This window comes from Anabas testudineus, chromosome 3, assembly GCF_900324465.2.
Source record: "Anabas testudineus chromosome 3, fAnaTes1.2, whole genome shotgun sequence".
NCBI lineage: Eukaryota > Metazoa > Chordata > Actinopteri > Anabantiformes > Anabantidae > Anabas > Anabas testudineus.
The window spans coordinates 10,756,536-10,777,434 of NC_046612.1; the positions used below are offsets into that span (position 1 = coordinate 10,756,536).

General features: G+C 41.7%; 2 protein-coding genes across 2 annotated transcripts; both read left to right on the forward strand.

Moving 5' to 3' along the window:
• The first annotated feature begins 249 nt into the window (after window positions 1-249).
• On the forward strand, window positions 250-5,296 carry slc5a7a (solute carrier family 5 member 7a). The gene is made up of 8 exons (XM_026378762.1): window positions 250-433; window positions 750-863; window positions 1,328-1,483; window positions 1,589-1,737; window positions 1,951-2,094; window positions 2,602-2,755; window positions 4,307-4,524; window positions 4,625-5,296. Exons 1-8 carry the CDS (start codon window positions 250-252, stop codon window positions 5,294-5,296), a joined length of 1,791 nt encoding a protein of 596 aa, XP_026234547.1.
• Window positions 5,297-13,809: 8,513 nt separating this feature from the next.
• LOC113174945 (BTB/POZ domain-containing protein KCTD12-like) lies at window positions 13,810-15,508 on the forward strand. Its single transcript, XM_026379163.1, has one exon. It carries the CDS (start codon window positions 14,012-14,014, stop codon window positions 14,804-14,806), a length of 795 nt encoding a protein of 264 aa, XP_026234948.1. The 5' UTR covers window positions 13,810-14,011; the 3' UTR covers window positions 14,807-15,508.
• Window positions 15,509-20,899: the final 5,391 nt, after the last annotated feature.

Below are 20,899 nucleotides of genomic sequence, written 5' to 3' on the forward strand. Positions count from 1 at the left end.
CAAGTCAACGACTGTTTGATCGGTTAAACCTCTAAACCACCTTCATCTCATAATAATATCAAAGAAATCCTGTAGATTTCAAATTAACTAAAATTGTCAAAATAATAGTAGTCGACTTGTCCTGATGCGTAAAATGAAATGATTACAGAGAGTTTTTATACTGTAATACACTTATTATCTCACTGAATCTTGATCTTGGCCACACAGGTCTCCATGCCTGCCCGTTTCTAGCTGAAGACCGGTGCGACAATGACCATCCATGTAGAGGGGCTTGTGGCTATCGCGGTCTTCTATCTACTGATCCTGTTCGTGGGCATTTGGGCGGCATGGAAGAACAAGCACTCTGGGGAGGCGCAGGGCACCGACCGCAGCGAGACCATCATGGTCGGGGGCAGAGATATAGGATTATTTGTCGGCGGATTTACCATGACAGGTGAAGTTTGCATTTATTAACCACTGCGGTTTTAGTTATTAAAGCCCTGCTCGCTAATAACTTGGCTTCTTTTTTCCAAATTATTTCACCACATTCTTAAAAGTAGATTTTAAGAATCTGGTGCTGGATAGACTTTCCTTTCTCTCAATGTCTGGTTTCGGTGTATTTTCACAAATATGTGGCGCTATTTACTAAGGAAATCTCTCCACCCGCAGTATCCAATTAAAATTGATTTTATATATTTCTATATACTAATTTTAGCATAGCCTGTAATCGGATTTGCTTTACCTGTGGATGTTTTGTTTGCGACTTTCAGCAACCTGGGTTGGAGGAGGATACATCAATGGCACAGCTGAGTACGTCTATCTTCCAGATTTTGGCTTGGCTTGGGCCCAAGCTCCCTTTGGGTACGCCCTTAGTCTGGTTGTGGGTGAGTGTTTCCCATGTTTAAATGAATAAACGCCTGACACAGATTTTATATTACTTTTAAGCAGCAGCTTAACGCACACATGTCCACATGTATGTGTCAGTTAACAGTGACACACATTGATACCGACTTATTGAGCAATTATGGGATTGAAGTGATCAGTTTTGGTTCTCACAAAAGCTTTAACAATGGCTCTCTTTCTCTCTTGCCCCCCCCCCCCCCCTCCATCCTTTGGGAGGGGGGCATGTTTAACTCTGCACAGGAACCCCCTTTTAAATGTACAATATTAAAGCCTCTTAATGGGGTTGTGAATTCTTAAAAATCTGTTTTACGAAACTGTAAAATATATCCATAGGCAGCAAAAAGCCTAGGCCTTAGCCTCAGCCTCGGAACCTTCTCTGGGACAGAGGGTCTGTATGGTGGGAGCATCAGTTCTCAGCTTGTAATATGCTCCCTCTTTGTTCCAGGTGGTCTTTTTTTTGCTAAGCCAATGCGTTCTCGAGGTTACGTCACAATGTTGGATCCATTCCAGCAGCTGTATGGGAAACGCATGGGCGGCCTCCTCTTCATACCTGCACTCATGGGTGAGATCTTCTGGTCTGCTGCCATTTTATCTGCCCTCGGTAAGTTGATACTTTGATCAACATCAAATAAGAGATGTTTGACTTTTGTCTATATGATACTGAGGTGACCATAATGTCATTTCTACTGCTTGTTCATGACCGTAGGTGCTACTCTGAGTGTCATTGTGGACATCAACATTAAGATGTCAGTCGTTATCTCAGCGCTCATTGCGATCTTTTACACTCTGGTTGGAGGACTGTACTCTGTTGCCTACACTGACGTTGTGCAGCTCTTCTGTATCTTTGTTGGCCTGGTAGGTCTATGCTGAGCTGGATTTATAAAGACTTAATAGCAGCAAGTGTAATTAGTTGCTGCTTTGTCTTTATTTAAATCTAAACATTCTAAATGTCCATTTAAGATCTAGATCTTTTGAAGAAATGGCACCACACAAATTAACCGTATATTATATATATATTGTGTGTGTGTTTGTGTATGTGTGTGTTTGTGTTATGTTTACACTCTTCAGTGGATCAGTGTCCCCTTTGCTTTGACCAATCCTGCGGTGTCAGACATCACTGTTACAGCAGTGAAGCATGTGTACCAGTCGCCCTGGAGAGGCAGCATCCGCAACAGTGATACCTGGGTCTGGCTAGACAACTTCTGTCTCCTGGTACAGTAACTACAGTTTGCCTTCTAAGACCAATACTTCAGTCAGTCACTTTAGTTATTTAGTTTAAATGGCAACAGGGACTTTCATGCATTCTGACATTTATGTGTTTATGGAAAATTAATAGAATGTAAATGAAAAAAGTCTCTATTTTGTCAGAATTGATGAGCAACTATTAGAAACCGGAGTTGTGTTTTATGAGGGCAACCATTGTAGTTTATTTGTAGAGCACAAACCATTTCTCTTTCAAATATAAGATGTTACGTCCTGTTAGATGTTAGGTGTTTCACAGATACAGCAGTACTTACAGTGTCTTGTAAGACCATGTGGACCGGGCACCTAGATGGTCCTGACACAAATATATTTGAACTAAACTGATGTAATAGAGCATGTTGATGGTAAAATCCTTGGAGGAAAATTAGTGATTTTTGTCTCTCAAATTGACTTGACATGACTATATTGGGCTTTAGTTCTGCAATCGTTAATCACTGGTCTTTAATCATACTATAGATGCTTGGAGGAATACCCTGGCAAGTGTATTTCCAGAGGGTCTTGTCCGCCTCCTCAGCTACCTACGCACAGGTCCTCTCCTTCCTGGCTGCTTTCGGGTGCATCGTCATGGCTGTGCCCTCAGTTCTCATCGGAGCTATCGGGGCCTCTACAGGTTAGACAGGCTTAGACAAGCTTGCGTGTGCACAGTCTGTGTGTGTGTTTGTTTGGGTGGGAAGGATCTGGAAGGGTCCATGTTGCCCTTAGATCTGAGAGAGCCTGGTAAATAGCAGCTGGTTCACCTCATTCATAATGAAGCAGCAAGCCGTTATTAAACGACTTGCTGCTGGTTGTGTAAATATTACATTAGAGGGAGGCAAGGGACCAAATTAGAGGTTTGATCTCCAGATTTTTAGGTGTCAAATATGAATGCACAACTGTCCTGTATAAAAATGTGAGTTATTTGAAAATCAAAACGTCTGCTCTCAATTTATCACAACGTACCCCAAGTTATACTGAAACACCTTGATTTCTATTTTGAGTAAAATTTTATTTATTTGAGTTTTAGGCTTTTGCCTAAGGTTTTTAGACTTTTGCTAAATCTGTACAGAAATGTGCCAAAACTGAGATACAGTGGCAACAAAAAGTATGTGAACCCTTTGAGATTTCATGGTTTTCTGCATCAATTTGTCATAAAATATGATCTGATCTTTGTCTAAGTCAAGAGTATTAACAAATATAATGTGCCTAAAAGAACACAAAATATTTCTGTCTTTATTGACAGCCTGGCTAACCTTATTGCTTGGCAGCAATAACTTCAATCAGGCGCTTCCTGTAGCTCTGGATCAGACCTGCACATCGTTCAAAAAGGAATTTTAGCCCATTCTTCCTGGAGAACTGCTTTAGCTCTATCATATGCTTTGGACGTCTCTTTAGTGTGGCTCTCTGCAAGTCGTTAGTTGAGGTCTGGGTTCTGACTTGGCCACTCCAAAAGTCATAAGTCGTAATTTCATTTTTCTGAAGCCATTCTGTTGTGTGTTTGGGTCATTGTCTTATTGCTTCACCCAAATTCTACCGAGTTTCAGCTGACGTACAGACATTCAGACATTATCCTGAAGAATTTTTTGATACACTTAGAAATTCATCTTACCCCAAATTACTGCAAGCTGGCCAGAACCTGATGCAGCAAAGCAGGCCCACATCATGATTTTTCCTCCACCATACTTATGACTTGGATGATGTTTTCATGATGATATGCAGATGTAGTGCTGTGTGTTCTTTCCAATTCAATCTTGGTTTCATCAGTCCACAAAACATTTTTCTGGTACTGCTGTGGAGTGTCAGTGTGCTCTTTGGCTAACTTCAAGCTTGTAGCAGCATTCATTTTGGTCAGAAGCAGCTTTCTTCTAGCCATAGGCACCCTTCTTTTTTAATGTTTTACCTACTCATGAACACAGATGTTGGCGAGTTTCAATGATGCCTTCAAATCTTGGGTTTTGACTCAGGGATGTTTCCTTACTTCATTAATGAGTATTTGTTGTGCTCTCGGGGTCATTTTGACTGGCCGCCCTCTTCTTGGTAGAGTAGCCACAGTCCCGAAGTGTCTCCATTTGTAGATTGTTTGCCTAACTGGGAAATTTGGGTCTCAAGGGTATTTACTTGTTTTTCAGCACGTTGACTATGTCTGTTGTGTAAATGTAAATTCTTAATATTTTCTTTTTCTCAGACTGGAACCAGACCACTTATGGTCCCATACCTCCAAGAGAGAAGGATGAAGCAGACATGATTTTACCCATCGTCCTCCAACACCTTTGCCCGCCATTCGTCTCTTTTTTCGGCCTGGGTGCAGTGTCTGCAGCCGTCATGTCCTCTGCGGACTCTTCCATTCTTTCAGCAAGTTCCATGTTTGCGAGGAATATCTACCAGCTTGCCTTTAGACAGTCAGTAAGTACACGTGTGTGTTTCTGCTCAGGCAGCAATAACGTCTTATGACTGTTCATACGGTATGTCATAATGCCTTTTACACCCCTTTCTGTTTCCTCAGGCATCTGACCGTGAGATTGTGTGGGTGATGCGTGTTACTATCTTTGTATTTGGCGGCCTTGCAACGATAATGGCGCTGGTAACAGGGACAGTTTACGGCCTCTGGTACCTGAGCTCAGACCTGGTTTACGTCATCATCTTTCCACAGCTGCTCAGTGTGCTCTTTGTCAAAGGCACCAACACGTATGGCTCAGTGGCTGCCTACTTTTTTGGCATGGTACTGCGTATAGGTGGAGGTGAACCCTACCTGCAGCTGCCTCCTTTCATTTATTACCCAGGCTGGACCACCGAGATGCGAAAGCACCACATAACTGGAGAAATGGAGGAAGTGGTCATTCAGAAGTTCCCCTTCAAGACTGTCTCTATGCTTGCCTCGTTTCTGGGTAATGTTGCTTTCTCCTACCTGGCCAAGTACCTGTTTGAGAGTGGCAAGATTTCACACAAATATGACTTTCTTGACGCAGTTGTGTCCAAGCACAGTGGAGAAATTTTGGATAAGACGACACTTGTAACTCGTGGCAACAACATTGGGTTGTCGGAGATGGCGTCTATCAAACCTCGGCTGAGCGTGACCTTGGCTGCTGCCTTCACGCGCCGTGACACACTGCCGACAGAAACGGTGGAGGAGGAGGAGGAGTCCAGCCCAGACTCCTCCCACCATGATGAAGAATGACAAACTGAGGATGTGATTTCAGAAAGGTGAACACATGACTGAGCTGCCACAAAACTGTTTTTTGTGACAGCTACTCCAAAAAGAGACATCGAGCAAACAATCTCATTTCTGGCTACAAAAAACCCACATTGCGCTTGTGGTGTCTGGAACAGCCACGTCAAGATATAGATATAGTGTAGCAGCTTGCTGATTGTCCAGAGATGAAGCTGTCTTTTTGCAAAATATCAAACACATACACTCTTATAGTACTTCTAGATAGTTGGTTGCACTGTGAATTCATCATTTTTTGAACAGGATTTAAAAAGAAACTGTGTTTGGTTTATTTTAGCTTTCATTACTAATTAAAAACAGACCATAATCAAACTGCAGAAGAGGTGAAGTAAGAGATGCTGGATTCTTCTGCAGAGGAGAAGTGGTGATAAATCTGATTGCTAAGAAGTAACCGACAGCACAACCAGAATTCGGAGAAGGGTATGTACCAATTAGAAAAAAGCAATAACACATACGTTCAGATTTTAATAACGGTACAGTTATAAATATCTAATTGTGAGCTTGTAAGTGGAAATGACAGTAAGCAAGATATGTTTTAGCTTTAATGTGTCAAATCAAGCCAATTTGTTATGTCTAATTCACATTTCTAGCACAGAATTTTCCTTTTTATTTGTATTTGTAAATGAATTAACACCAAAAAAGGAATAATGTGTGATATATTCTGACAGAAATTCATTTATGTATATTCTTAATGATTGTTGATAAATACATCATGACTGTGAATCGAGAAAGCAACAACCCATGCATCATGCTGAGTAGAAACTTTAAAAGCAGTAGTGGTGGTAGTTGACTTGAAGCATTAGCTAATATTCTCTTTAATGTTGAAGCAGTTTTAATCATAAGTGTAAGTGTTTAAAATGATCTTGTATTCAGCTGCCTTATTGATGCTCATAAAAAGAGATTTCCACAGTTCTGACTGGACTCCAGTCAAACTGCAGTGAACAAAGACTTGAATATGAATGTAACCTCTACAAAAGCGTATATCCAGTAGTGTGCGTCTACTGCTGTTTGTGTATATTTTGTTTGTGAAGTACAAAGTTAAACCGTCATTGTTGGAGAACAATGTTGCAGCAGGTTCACGTTAACAGATCGGTTCCTTCTTAGTTGGTAAAGCAACGTACAGCAACTTTTCTGTGATGTGTTTGTATACTGAAGAGGTAAAAACAAAAAAATATATATAGAGAGAGAGATAGATAGATGAATAATGGTGGTTTAAATGATTCTTAAGAGATTGAAGGGATGCTGTCTAAGTGTTTATTTATTTTTGATGTCATAAAAAAATTAAACAATAAACAGGAAAATTATTTCAGGCAAATTTAAATTCTACTTTCGTGTGAAGGTAAATTTTTGGTTTGTTGCGTATTGATACAAATTGCAATTTATTGCATTAATTTATGTATTTATTTAGTGCTGATTGTGAAACACGCATGGGTTGAACCAAAAGTGATTCTTTATTGTTGGATCGTTGAATGTTTAAAAAATTGTTTAGTCCACGAGGTAAAATGAATTCATCATTTACAAAAAGAAATTGCGAAGATGTGTTAAAAAAAAAAGCTGGTGTTGCAGAAATATGTGTTGACCCCTCTGATGGATCTCACAACGCATTCGGGTGATCTGTAATATGTAGGAATCATGTTGAGGGTTTCTACATTTTCTGTTTTTAAGCTAAAAAAGGGTTTTTCAGGTTTTCATTTTAAGGCGTGTATTCAATTTGCAGCCCAAGCCTCTTTCTTGTATGTCAGGCCCTTCAGCTAGCGAGATGAAAGACAGAGAAAGAAAACGGTCTGAAAAACGTGACTGAAATTACAATCGCTTGGCTTGCATCTTTGTCCCCCCTTTGAAAGACGGCATCTTAAAATAGCTCTCTCTCTATGGTTATTTATATTATCTTAAGTGCTGTGTTCTCTCTCCTCCGGGACTTGGGGAGGAGCCACTAGAGGGTAGGTGGGGTTACTGGTGGTGGTCAGGCAGGGAAGATGGATTTGGGTGGGGGTTAGAAGGGATGTAGCTGGATGTCGTGGCGCCCGTTGCCATAAAATCCACCCACCCTGATGCGCAGTGATGACGCAGGTGCCCCACCCATCCACTGCACCTCCTCCCTCCATACGCCAGCGTCCTTTTAGATGTCCTTGAGAAATAAGACCAATGCCATAAAAGGAGAAAGAGCGAGTGTCCCTCCTCCATTCACAGAAAGTACCTCAGAGAGCACTCATGATAATTACCAATTATGAAGGAAAACTGTCACTTGTCCAAAAGTCAATCCATTTATTCCGAGCTTTGCGGATGGGGTGGAGCTTGTTGGGGGATGTTTTCTGTGTAGGACTATCTTTTACAGAGCTTTTGGATCACCATCAAAACTAATTCATTCATGACCAGTGTAAGATTTTTAGAACGTCCTGCGATGTGTTTCCACGAGTCTTTGATAATTGGTGCAGATTTCGTTGAATTGAATTTATAGCTACTAATAGTTGTTCATCTTTGATAATCATCATGATGGAAGCCCATCTCCTCAACTCATTAAATAAGCAATTCATCTGTTCATACAGACTGAGAATCCCATCCTGCATCCCTTCTTGGTCTGGAGGAAAAAGCTTTAATTAGCTAATTAGATCCCCAAAGGGAAACCAGTAGACTTCAACCTCTGCATGTTTAAAAAATGTGAAACTGAACCATTTTCCCTTCACTACTTTTTATCTGCTGTCTGTTCTAATTATTCCTGAACTGACTTTCCCAGATCAACCTGAAACGATAAAGGGAATTCTGGGAATTAAAATCCCACTAGAGCACTTTACCTCAATGTGGACATGAAGTGATGAGGTTGCAGAGGCTGCATTCAGATGGACGTCTAATGTGAGACGACTTCAGAGAGAAGGTTCAGAGCAAGGTGACTGTCCAGGTAGCATCAGACTACTTCTTTGAAATATCCACATTTCTGCTGAATAACCTAAGCACTAATGTTAATTTTATCTAGGTTCAACTCGCATAACTGGTTGTGTTAAACCCAGACTGAAGGTAGGCCCAGAACTTCCATCAGAACATTATAGATCATGCATGGAAATTAATATATGCAAAACACGTTTTTTTAATGGAGGGAGGTCTCAATATTTCTTATTGTAAGAAATGCAGAGTTTGTAAAGGCAGTGACAAGGCAGCCCATATGTCATTTGAAGCTGAGACACCACAATCATGTCAGTGGCCCACTATTTATGTCCTCCTTAAGTAATGTCCCCCATAATTTAATTGCAAGGCAGTTAATTGAAACATGGGAGGAGGGTAAGGGATGGAGAAAGAGAGAAAAAAAAAAAACAATAGTAATGTGAGTCTGAGAAGAAAAGTAAGTTTCTTTCACTGACAAAAATATACAGCTTATTTATTCTCAAGGACAGACACACGCCATAAGATAATGTCACGCCAGAGAGTTTCCCATATATCTCTCCATCTCCTCCATTAGTCTGTACAAGCAGCTGAGGAGCATCTTTAGCAAAATGAATGTAGCAGCTGCTCTAATCGAATCAGCCATGAGAACCTAATTATAGATCCAGCTTTGTTCCACTCAGGCCGGCTGCAGGTAGACAGTCTGCGGCTCAGCACAGGAATGAAACGACGGCTTTGCAATCAGCAAACCCCACTGATTCTTAAAGAGTTGGCGTCATGAATCAGCCTCACGGATGTGGAATTACAGCTGTGAGTCAAACACTCACTCAGACCCACTGAGACTAGATTTTACAAGTGGTGGAGAGCCGGTGGATCAATGACAATCTAATTATTCCATTGAGCCTGTACTCTATGGAGAGTCTGTGGTGCAGAGACTAAACATATTTATTCATCTTTTTGCTTAGTGTTCAATAACATGTTTCAATGTGCAAATATCTTAATGCATCAATTCAAATCCTAATTTTCAGTTCTGATAATAATAATATTATTATATCTAATGGCAGTACCACTTTTCCAATGTACGGTTGTATTGGAAAATACCCTTTTGTGTCTTTACTTGTATAAGTAGTGCTCTGCTTTACAATGTGTTTTTTATGTTTCCCTCAGCTTGTCTCTTTTCTAAAGACAAGATGGAAGGAGTATGCTGGATGAACAGCCTATTTTTTTATGAATAGAAAGTCAGTGGGGAGAAGAAAAACAAACACACACAAACGCACTTTAGCCACAGGGGACCTGTTCACTCTCTGAATGAATACACCGACTGAGCTGGGCTAGGACCCATGTGAACTATTTACAGGACCCCGGTCAGGGTGGTCGTGGGGGTGGGTAAGACAAAGAAACAGGAGATATGACATTTTGATTAAATTGCTTTTTGGATGTCATGTTAAAACTTACAGGTTTAGGAAAATACTTTGATGCCAAAACATTGGAGAGTTGGTGTAATTTTACAAAATGAGATTCTAAGTATAATTATGAATAATAGCTACAGTGTTCTATTAAAATGGTAACAGGAGGTGTAGCACTGAGGGACAGTACTGGTGAAGCACAAGAGAAGAAACAAAGGACAAATACGGGAAGAAGGGTCGTCATACCTCTTAGCTCATCACGACACGGATCTGCCTCCAGCCCCTCCCAGTACCTGTCCTGTGTGTGTGTGTGAGTGTTTGAGCGTCTTTAGTATCACAATCACTGCCCCGGCTGAGTCTGAGCCAGAGGATCCATTAGAGCTAATTGAGGAGCACAAGGGTGCAGACGTAACACTGACAGAAGGTGACGAGAACACACACACACACACACACACACACACACACACACACACACAGTCCTGTCCCATAAATCATGAGTCCAACTAGATTCGCACACATTATGTCACAGGAATGTAAAAACACAAGCACAAAGAATCCCCCAGTAATAACTATATCCACCATGTAAACAACACCCACACTTCAATCCAAACACTTCCATGTGATTAGATTATTAACTTGCACCACAGAGTTATTATTTAGTAACAGACTCCAAACAGTAATGCACTGAAGACAGTGAGAATCAGCACTGTCATGGCAGCGTGAACAATGAAGCTTGAGAGAGGCTGTAAATGTTGGACTCTTATTCAGCCGGCCAGAAACGTGACTCCAGATGAAGGGTAACGCTCGCTGTGTCTAAGGAAAGTGTGAACATGTGCTTCCCAACAAGTTGTTTCTGCAATGTCCTTAAGTGACCAAAAGAACTCCGTTATTGCTCCCTCTCACTTCTCAACTTGTAGAAATGATTTACACGTGCGTTTACAGCTGCATCTGAGCACATTTGTAGAACCACTGCTGGGTGTGGTTACAGCCAGAGAGGGCAGTGAAACACTGGCTTGCAGAATGATGCCAGGTTTCGCTTTAGTTTATTTTCATGTGCTAACATGCGCTTACACCGAGGTGTTCCAGCGCATCGCATGAGTCACGCGGCCAAACTCAAATGCATATTGTTGCAGGAGAGGTTTCAATGTTGAGTTGATCACACTCTATTCTACTATTATACAGTCAGTCTTGTTCAGGGGGTGGGAAACAGAAAGAGTAGAAAGAAGTTCAGATGGAGAGAGATATAAGTCTTTGTGCGTGTGCTGTGCAGGGCCATGCAAGTCAACATGTGTTTTGGAGAAAAAGAAAAAAACAAGTTTTTCTATTGACAGAAGAGGAAAAGAAGGTTTCTGCCTTGTCTCAGGAGCAGGGAGAGGATCAGTGGAGAGAGAGAGAGTTGAGTGAGGGCAACAGAGGGGAGAAAACACAAGGATGATGCGTCGTGGGCTGTAGAGAGGCCCAGAGACGCTGCTGCTGAGGTCACACGTCGCTAAACTACAGAGTGACAGTGTTTGGCTGGGTGTCACAAGCAGGAGGTCACGTGGTTTCTCAGCATGGGAGATGGGTAGTTGTACCGTGGAGCCAATAAAAAAAAAACTGAAAAGCAAAGTCACAACAATCCAACAGCTCTTCAGACTGGAGTGAACATTTTCAACCATCCTTGACTTGTATCTGGAGAGATGCTCGGTTCATACTTACAGCTGTGATATTACAAACGCAAGAACTGCTAGTAAGTGGATGAATTTACATGCTCTTGACATCTCTTTCAGGGCCTTGTGAATGTAATAGTGTGTGTTGTCTCGGGATGTCTGAAGGTTGTTGTCTACATTCAGACCACTAGATGGAGCCAGGTGGACTAGAAAGATGTGGACAGAATGTTTTGAATTTAACAGAGGAAAATTAACTTCTACATAGATATTAACTGTTGTAAATTGTCTCTAAATTGAACTTGTTTATATAAAAGTTCATATTTCCTCATTTACCTCTGTAAGTAAACTTCAAAATTGTATCAGTCAGGTGTCATTTGTTGTACTGTGGTGTTATGATATAATTACGTCTGCAGGGGAGACAAGCAAAAGCGTGTTTTACCCAAGAAACATAACATAATGTGTGGTCTCAGAAAAGTTGAAAAAAATCACACATTCATGAGTCTCCTCCTATCCTAATCCTAGGAGGAACCACTGGAGACAGTGACAGGGAGAACTTCCTACATTAGTAAATGAGCAGCCATGTTTCTTATGGTGACCTCCAAATTGCCTAGAAAATGGCAGGAGAGCTAAACTTTACAGCTTCCTTTATCCAATTATCTTTTGTCAGGCTGTGACAAAAAGTGTAACCTTTAAAGCTGGAGACACTCACAAGGTCGACACCGGACAGAAGATGGAAATTTAGATGTGGTGTGCAGACAGACAAAACCATTTGAGTCATTAAAGCAGAACCAGCACCCAGAGCCGGTCGTTCGTTTGTGGTTCAGGGTTTATAATATGGAGAGGACACGTCAAATAAATAATCCATCTGTTTTTGGTGTAGAGAATGGGCTGAAAAAAAAAATACTGAAACCTAAAAGTAAAAGTAGAAGGAACTGGGCCAAAGCGCCGTCACACTCAATGTACAAATGATAATCAGTTTACTTGAAGGTGGGGGTATGAAAGAAATGGACTTTAAAGCTACAGTAAACATCCCCATTACAGTAAGAAGATAAAAAAAACAACCTGCTTCCTCATTTTCCGACACTAGATGTCACTCTGTTCTTTCGGTTGAAAAGCCTGAGCAGCAACCAAGCATCATGGTAACATCTGATGTGAGTAATGAAAGACAGAAACCGCCACACAGAGAGTTCGAGGATTAGACAGCGAACATTAGGTTTCTCCTGTGTCCTCTGCACCTGCTCTGAACAAAACAGGGAAACTAATGTGAGCATTTTTAACATACATGGAGCTACAACCATGACTTTACACAGAAAGTCTATTTTTGCTCAAGTTTATTTCTTTTTTATTCAATGTTCATGTTTTTTTGCTTAGTTGGAGCTTCCTTGTACTCAGGCTTTTCTTACAGTGACATTATTGCTGCTTTAAGACTGAATATCCAGATGTTTTAAGTATATTTTCTCTTAGATCGGCTCTGCAACATTTATTCCATAATCATATTTATTGTCCAGGTGTATCAACAGCAATTTCACCGAGGCACCATTCGGATTGGTGCTGATTGCTTACTGTCATTAGGATCCATTTATCCAGGCTGCAGCTGTCTCTCTAACTGTGTCCGTTCTCTCAGAGCGTGTTTGTTTCTGAGTGATATTATGACAAGAGTGTTTTCCATAACAGAGACGGATCCTAATCAGCACTGTCTCTCACGATGCTCTTTGGGAATCAAGCAAAATTCAACACGCGAGATAACAGACCAATTACATCTTCTGCTGGGGATGTGGAGCGATGATGTCACCGGTCATCCTCGGCAGAAACAGTGGAGCGTGAGCTGCAATATGAATACAGCCGACTCTGCACTTCATGACTAGATCAAAGAGGCTCTTTGGTGTCATGCTGACATTAATCCTAGGTTAAGACTTAAAGTGCATGGGTTGGAGATAAAACATGTCAGCTCTATTCAGGCCATTTTGGAGCCACCTCGGATCAATTATATCAACTTCATCTTACCCTTAATGTAGGCTTTTTTCTCAGTGCAGAGGTTCCTCTCTCCCCTCTCAACTCTACAGGAAAACTGGTTCATTGATGGAATTAGAGCTTTCACATTTCATCTATGAAACAAGTGACAGGCTTTTACGTGCAAAGGGATGTTTCCAGCTTTCTGTAAACACTGTGCGAAGCTTCACTTTAAGGTTATAATACATTAAACTTTAAAATAAAAGCTCAGAAACTCAAAAGGTATTATCCACAAATACAAAAAAAGTTATAGCTTCAGTATTAAAACAGATATGAAATTATACTAAATGAAATAAATGGTCAAACTAGTAGCAAATTAAACATGTAAGGGCCTGAGTATTAGACAGAAAGAGGCAATATGACATGAAAGCTACAAATATAATTATATAATCTTGACCTGTTTGTTGAGGTTTACTTGTCTAAAGACCTGTTGGCACCGCTGGTTTTATACCAGCACTGCGTTTGTGAGTTTCTGAGTGTAGAGTGGGGGAAAGTCGACGCTTACAGGGAGTCCTTGAAGGCATCATCACACTTAGTTCTGAGCTTTCCACTGAACAGTTAATGTCTCTGTTGGACGTCTTTTTCCTCCTCCTCCCACTCAGCCAGCTCAATATAAACATTTCTGTACAGTGAACACAGTCCCCGACTGTCCACCCGGGTCTAAACGCCTTCAGGGACACTATCAAGACTAAATACGCACAGACGCGCGCACAGAGGAGGAAGAGATGGCGCAGACCGACAGCCAAAGTTCAACTTTCCCTGAGATAGTGGAGCTAAACGTGGGCGGGCAGGTGTATGTGACCCGACTTGAAACTCTCACCTCGGTCCCCAACTCCCTGCTGTGGACCAGGTTCACCCAGAGCTCCCCGGGAGACCTGCCAAAGGACGGCAAGGGTCGCTTCTTCTTCGACCGGGACGGGTTTCTGTTCCGCTACATTCTGGATTATCTGCGGGACTCGGAGCTGTTCCTGCCCGAGTTTTTCAAAGAGAGGAGGAGGCTGCAGAAAGAAGCCGACTTCTTCCAGCTCCCGGAGCTGTCGAGGCGGCTGGCGGCCGTCAGCAAGGACAGCTCGTACACGGAGGACAGCGGGGAGCCGGAGGAGGCTGAGCTCGCCAGCCCGGTCACCTCCTCCTCGGACGCCACCCTGCGCTCCCCGGACGCCAACTCCGGGTACATCACCGTCGGGTACCGAGGCAGCTACACCATCGGGAGGGACATCCAGGCGGACGCCAAGTTCCGCAGGGTTGCAAGAATAACGGTGTGCAGCAAGATCTCTCTGGCTAAAGAGGTGTTTGGAGAAACTCTGAACGAGAGCCGCGACCCGGATCGACCGCCCGACAAGTACACGTCCAGGTACTACCTGAAGTATAACTTTCTGGAGCAGGCGTTTGACCGGCTGGCGGAGGCTGGTTTCCACATGGTGGCCTGCAGCTCCACTGGGACCTGCTCGTATGGCAGCAATGACCCAGGGGATGACAAACTGTGGACCAGCTACACCGAGTATGTTTTCTGCCGGTGAACCAAACATTGAGGGAAATCCTAGATTATATTCATTAACACCTCAGAAGGGGCAGATTCCACCTTAATCTAGTTTCAGTCTCTTCTGTTTTTGTCACTCTTTGTTGTGTACACAGCCGGGGTTCAACCTTTCTGCCATTTTCTCCTCTGTTCTGTAAAAAAAGGAGGTTTCTCCAAGCTCAACACATCTTATTGGCTGTTGAAGACTATAAAAGAGTTTCCTGATCTACCACCAGGTCCTTAGATGTGTTATTTTTATTGCTCACTTGGCTTCATAACTTTTCTAGTTTCCACAAAGACTGTTTTGTTCCTAAGTGACATAAATGGTTACTGGGGGGTGGCAGAAATGTTAGGAGCTGGTTTCTTCTGATCTTTGCAGAGTTGTGCATTAGCCAGTCGCTGTAGAAAGGCATCTAGGCACAAATAGTTTTGACCTGTTTTGACAAGTTGCACAGCTCCTCTTGTATGATTCTCACGTCTCTACTGCTGGAGTTGGCTAGATACAGGAAGGCAGTGTGTTGCTTCATTGCTATGATGTTTCTGTTATCGTCTGTTTAATTTAATCATGTCACAATCAGTATCACTGCTTTCAAGAATACACATTGGAATTTAGCGCTGCATTGTTATGTGCCATCTATGAGCTGCTGTCATTCCTCTATAAATTAAAAGGCTACAGCGAATAAAGTGTGACTTTGTAACACTACCCACCTCATCGTCGCCTCGAGTCCGGTGAAAATATTGAAGATTGATGTCAAATGCACTGATGCTTTGCAACCACAAACATGTTTTTTCTTCGTATGTGACCAGGGTCGAATAAAACCAAATAAAGGGACACACATCACGTCCACTTCCTATCCAATGAGCAGTGACCCCAGTAAACTACGATGCTGCAAAAACAGTTTGATGAGAATTTGACCTGAATTAAGTCACTTTGTATTGTTTTTAACATTTAACGTGACATTTATCGCGTCCTAATTTCAGAGGTCGCTGAATTAGGATGAGAGAGATATGGTGCGATAAAATAAGACGAGGTGCAACATAAACTTCACAGCACAACATCATATCAGACAAAATCTGCTGCAGAAGTCACATGTTTTCTAGTGAAGGCTGATATGAGTCACGGTACAAAAGCCAGTAAGACACACAGCTGGGAGCGGAGCTCTCTTGATTTAAAAATACATCATGAATTTGCTGATTTCTGCTTTGTGATTTAAACCAAATTGAGGAAGAAGAGCAACTTTTTTTTTTTTTTTGCTGTTTCATTTTTCCTCACACACATTTATCATGTTCAAGTAACTCACGTAAATTGCTCTGGAGTTCACTCCTGTATCGATAAAGCTACTTCTTCTTTTACTTTGGGTGGACATTTTATGTCCAGTTCAAGCTAAAACTGAAACTGTAGCCAGAAAAAGGCCTTTCTCTGCAACACAGAGGAGCTCTGTTATCTCTTCTGGGCAGGATGGGGGATTTCTCTTTGGCTGACAAGTACACTAATCAAATGTCTGTCCCTGTGTGGGACCCTAGGGCACGAATCCCAGCAACCCTAGGATCAAGTCTAATAGAAAAAGGTTTTGTTTGTGTAGTCTGTAGTGTTCCTCAATACAAATGTCTAAAAATCTGCTATTTGAAGGATTTACTGTATAAATCAGGTGTCCAGCAACCCTAAAACTATCACTGTGTGATATATCAGCGTGGGTTTGTTCCCTAATTTGCTGAACACAAACAAAGTCATATAAAGACATATGAGCACACAAATATGCACGCAGACATTTGCATGCACCTCTCCAACAAGCCAGCCTCCCACGCGCTCACTTCTGCTACCAAGAAGCTTCACAAGAGCTTCAAAGCTACACATTTGTGCACAAGAGACCTGGTATCTGCTGTCAGCTGATGCTGCCATCTGGACAGGAAAAAGGAAGGATTGACAGCAACTCTTCCTCTTCAGAAACAGGGCGTAGTATACAGTGTCCTCACTGTCCAGCAACTGCAAGTTCAGTAAAAAAAACAAAACATCATGCTGCATGAGAAATTAAAATGGGTGAAGACTTTGACATATAAGAATGCTCTCTCTAAAACCTCACATCATCTACTTTAGATGGCGAACATCTTAAATTATAAGACAAATATTGGACAAATTACTCTGAGATCATGGTGACTTTTTCTGCCAAGCAGCTATTTTCTAGTACAGACCTCGTCGTGTACATCCTTGGTGATAAAACACCTCAAAATACAGTTCTCTCGATGAATGCTTTCGTTTTTTTTTTTCTGTAAGAAAACCGTCGGCCAAAGGCTAAAAATATGCACACACACACACACACACACAGGAACACACACAGCGCAGGAGGGGGACTGATAAAGAGAGCCAAATTAGCCAATTTGCAGCACTGGAGATAACACAGGCAAGCTGGCTTTCTTCATATCAGCCTCTGCTTGTTAAATATTTCACACTTTCTCTCAGTCTCAGCTTCTAGCTCACTGTGACCTGCATGTGTTTAATACCATTTAATTTCTGTTATTCCATCTTCGGCTCCTCTCGTATAGACACCTCACGCTGCTCGCAGCGGGAACAACAGGTCGATAATTAATTCAAGCGGTTTCTCTCTGTTTAGATCAGGTACAAGAGCAGAAAATAAAACAGAATGGCTCATAGCTAAATGTAAGAACATTCCCACTTCATTTTAATGTCATCTGAAATGTCCTATGTGCAGCAGAGCTCATTCATTATTAGCAGTGACTGCCATGCCTGTTCCTTGTAAAAAGAAAAGTTGTCGAAAAGTTGTGGAAAGGCATGAGAACATGGGATTTTTTTCCACATGGTAAACATTTTCTGAACCAGAACCATAAATACAAGCACCGGCTGACAATCTGTGCCAGTGTATCACACCCACTGATAAACGGACTGAATAATATTATTGTATTGCTCAATACCTGGAAGTAGGTAAAAGGAAAATCGCAGTCTTACAAATCCACCTCAGCGTCCACTTACCTCTCTTCTGTCTTATCTATGTTTAAATATTGAACCTGACATGTTCACTCACACGTTATATTACTGCTAAAGAGCAAACACTTGACTAAACACAGAGAAGTTTTTTCATCCCATTACTTCTAAAGTAAAGCTCAAATATTGTAAAAGGCCATCTGGGGCTTTGCTGTTAGCATTTGCTAACCACAATAAGCCCAGTTAGGCGTCTGTGTTACCAAGCAGTGAAACCATTACGGGTCCCTACTGTCCTTAAATCATTAACAGTTCTCAGAATCGGGTTGAACTGTAAAAAAGAAACGTTCTCATGAGTTTGTGCCTTATTGTGGTGAATGTGACGAATTGGTGACCTTTTCGGTTGTGTGTGTGTGTCCAGTAGCCAAGAAAACAAACACACTCTTTCACATATTCAACCCCTGGAGCAGGAGTCTGGCTGAGCCACCAAAACACAGTTTAAAGCCGCGATCTATCATCCGAAGGTTCTGCTCAGCTCTTGAATTGTGACAGTCTAATCTATAACAATCTGATGCTAATGTTATTCCATTAAGTGGAGTCGTTCAGTTTTTGTTTTTGTTATAACAGACTATATTTATGAGTGATACATTGGCAGGGCAGGACGTTCCAGGGTTAACGTTTTATTGTGTGTGTTTGGGTTCAAGCACAAAATGAAATGCATTAGGGGAAAAAAAAGGAAGATGCAGGAAATGAAAGCAATAAGGGGCAGCTGGCAGAAACATGTTTCATCTTATAAAGTCAAATCCCAGCAATTCAGAAAAAGACACAAACCTGTTCTTCAACTTCTTGTTTTCCCAATCTGGTATAAGAAAGCATCCGTTTAAAACTGTTACAATTAAAATAGTTCTATGTAGGCAAAAATAAAATAAAGTACAACATTTGTGTTATATTTCTATTAGTTTTTTATTTTAATAACTCAACATAGTAGGAAAGGATTCTTCAACAAGGGCCTAAAACCCCTATTTTCAGTTTTAGTTGCTTCTGGTTCTGATTTGTGGAGTAATACACATCACGCACAGGTACAGCAAAGATTTATCTGGCTTCTCTCAGTGTTATTGAATTTCCCTGTGTTCCGACTGTTTCTCGACTCCTGACGTCAGCTTGTTGTCACCTTAGTCGACCTGCTCCTCCAGATGACATCATTTCAACTGAGCCCCCTCCACATGATGTCATCCTTCATGTACTGTAGCTAAGCACAGATACAGTATATTTTAATACCCAGAGGGCAAAGGGAAGTTTCATATCATTCCAGTAACATGTTTGAACATCAGTGGAGTCAACTCTCAATAAAGGTAATTAAACTAGAAAATGAATCTGCCTTAAATTACAGTGAATACTTCAGGATGTTTTAACTGTCAGATGAGCCGGATGTTGATTGACAGCTGTCAGCCAAAAGGAAGATAAAACCCAGGTAATCTGTGATCCACTGGTGACCACGTTAAGGGTCTCCTTCAAGGACCTCAGTGTGTCTCCCCCCGTCTACTCTGTGTAGTTTTGTTGGGAAGAGGAAGGGCGTAAATGTCGGCAGTCTCTGCTGAGCTGCTCTCCGTGCCCAGCGGCAGACCGGAGATTGGTGCAGCTCCCAGTGACAAAGCTGAGCCTTGCACTGTACTGGTAAACTAAAAGGTAAAAGGCTGCCAGCATCAATCAGCTGCAGGGAACAGACGGGAAAAGAGGAGCATCCTCCTCCCCTGCTGCGGCTGCAGCAGGCTTCCTTTCACAAGAAGTTCAACCCCCCCCCCCACACACTCTCGGGGCTGTCTGAAAGGGCAAGACGTGGAGGAAGCTCATTCAGAATCCATCACTGAACCATCTTATCATCCTCCTCTGTGGATATTAGAGTCTTTTACTGTGACATCTCATGAAAAGCAAGATCCTGGCATTACTTTCATTCTTTGTGCAATAGTTGAGCAAAACAGCATTTCCTGATACAGGGGGAAGTGTACGGTTCAACACTTTAACAGTTTTTACATTTACACATTCCTTTGCAGCCAGTGTGGTTTTGGTGTTGTACAGACTGTTTCTCTACCAAGTAGAAAGCATGTTCTGTAGAACCTGCAGCTTTAAATAAGCTAGCAGCAGTGGGTCGGCCTGGCGCTGTGGTCCAGACAAGTAGTTCAACAAATGAAACTGAATGCTCAACAGACGTAGCAACAAGAATGGACAACACTGGGATAGTATAAGTTGACTTGTCCATATGCAACTAAGTGCAATGCAGTCTTCAATGTGGTCCTTCCTGTTTCATGCGTAAAAAAAAAAAAAAGAGAGATGCATGGTGCTGTAAGTATTTAAAATTGTCTGTGTAAAGGTTACAGCACCGAAAACATTACAGAACAGCAGCTGTATTCATGCAGGGAAGCATAAGAAGAGGAAGTAGTTTAAAGTTTCTAACCGTGTTTGTCTACCTGTCAGTCACCTGTTCACCTGCGCTGTGACTCCACATTCCTCTGTCCATACAGGGTAAGATCCCAGTTCTCTAGATCTACAGTAGATGCCTCCTTTTTTCTCACTCAACTTGGAAATTGTTCCAAAGCTTTTATTTCACAGGAGTGAAGAAGTGAGTGAGGATACAGGAACATTGAGATTCTGTTCAGATTTAATAAACTATTCAAAAATGTCTCTGACAAGAAACCACTACAGACACAAACAACGGAAAAGTTGAGTTATTGGATAATTAACTTTGAAACAGAATACCAATCAAATAATTAATACATTTATAAAATCTCTTCCTGAGTTGTAACCCTATCCCCCACACATGTCACAGGAAGCGTAGTGAGAGGAGATGCGGGTGTGTCTGTGCCTTGCAGATATCTGGTGAGTGAAACATCACTGCTGTAACATGTTCCAGAGCCTCAACAGACAGGCCTGATGGCCCGGGATCCGTTTTTACAATCCTTATTTCAACTGTTAGTATGACCACATATGATGATTCATAATCTACAAGGTAAATAATTAAACAGCAGTAAACAGTAGGTAAATGACCTGTTGTTGTTCCCGAGTAATAGAAAATACAAAAACATGACTTCAAAAGCATACACATTACTTAGCTACACAACAGTGTAAAAAACTGCTGTACAACTGCATCTTCACTCATGCATA

What these genes read in the sequence shown, in the direction of transcription:
- slc5a7a (XM_026378762.1), top strand. Translation starts at nt 250, where the DNA reads ATGACCATCCATGTAGAGGGGCTTGTGGCTATCGCGGTCTTCTATCTA. An exon ending in CGGCGGATTTACCATGACAG is followed by an intron (nt 434 to 749) that starts GTGAAGTTTGCA and finishes TGCGACTTTCAG; the next exon opens with CAACCTGGGTTGGAGGAGGA. An exon ending in AGCTATCGGGGCCTCTACAG is followed by an intron (nt 2,756 to 4,306) that starts GTTAGACAGGCT and finishes TCTTTTTCTCAG; the next exon opens with ACTGGAACCAGACCACTTAT.
- LOC113174945 (XM_026379163.1), top strand. Translation starts at nt 14,012, where the DNA reads ATGGCGCAGACCGACAGCCAAAGTTCAACTTTCCCTGAGATAGTGGAG.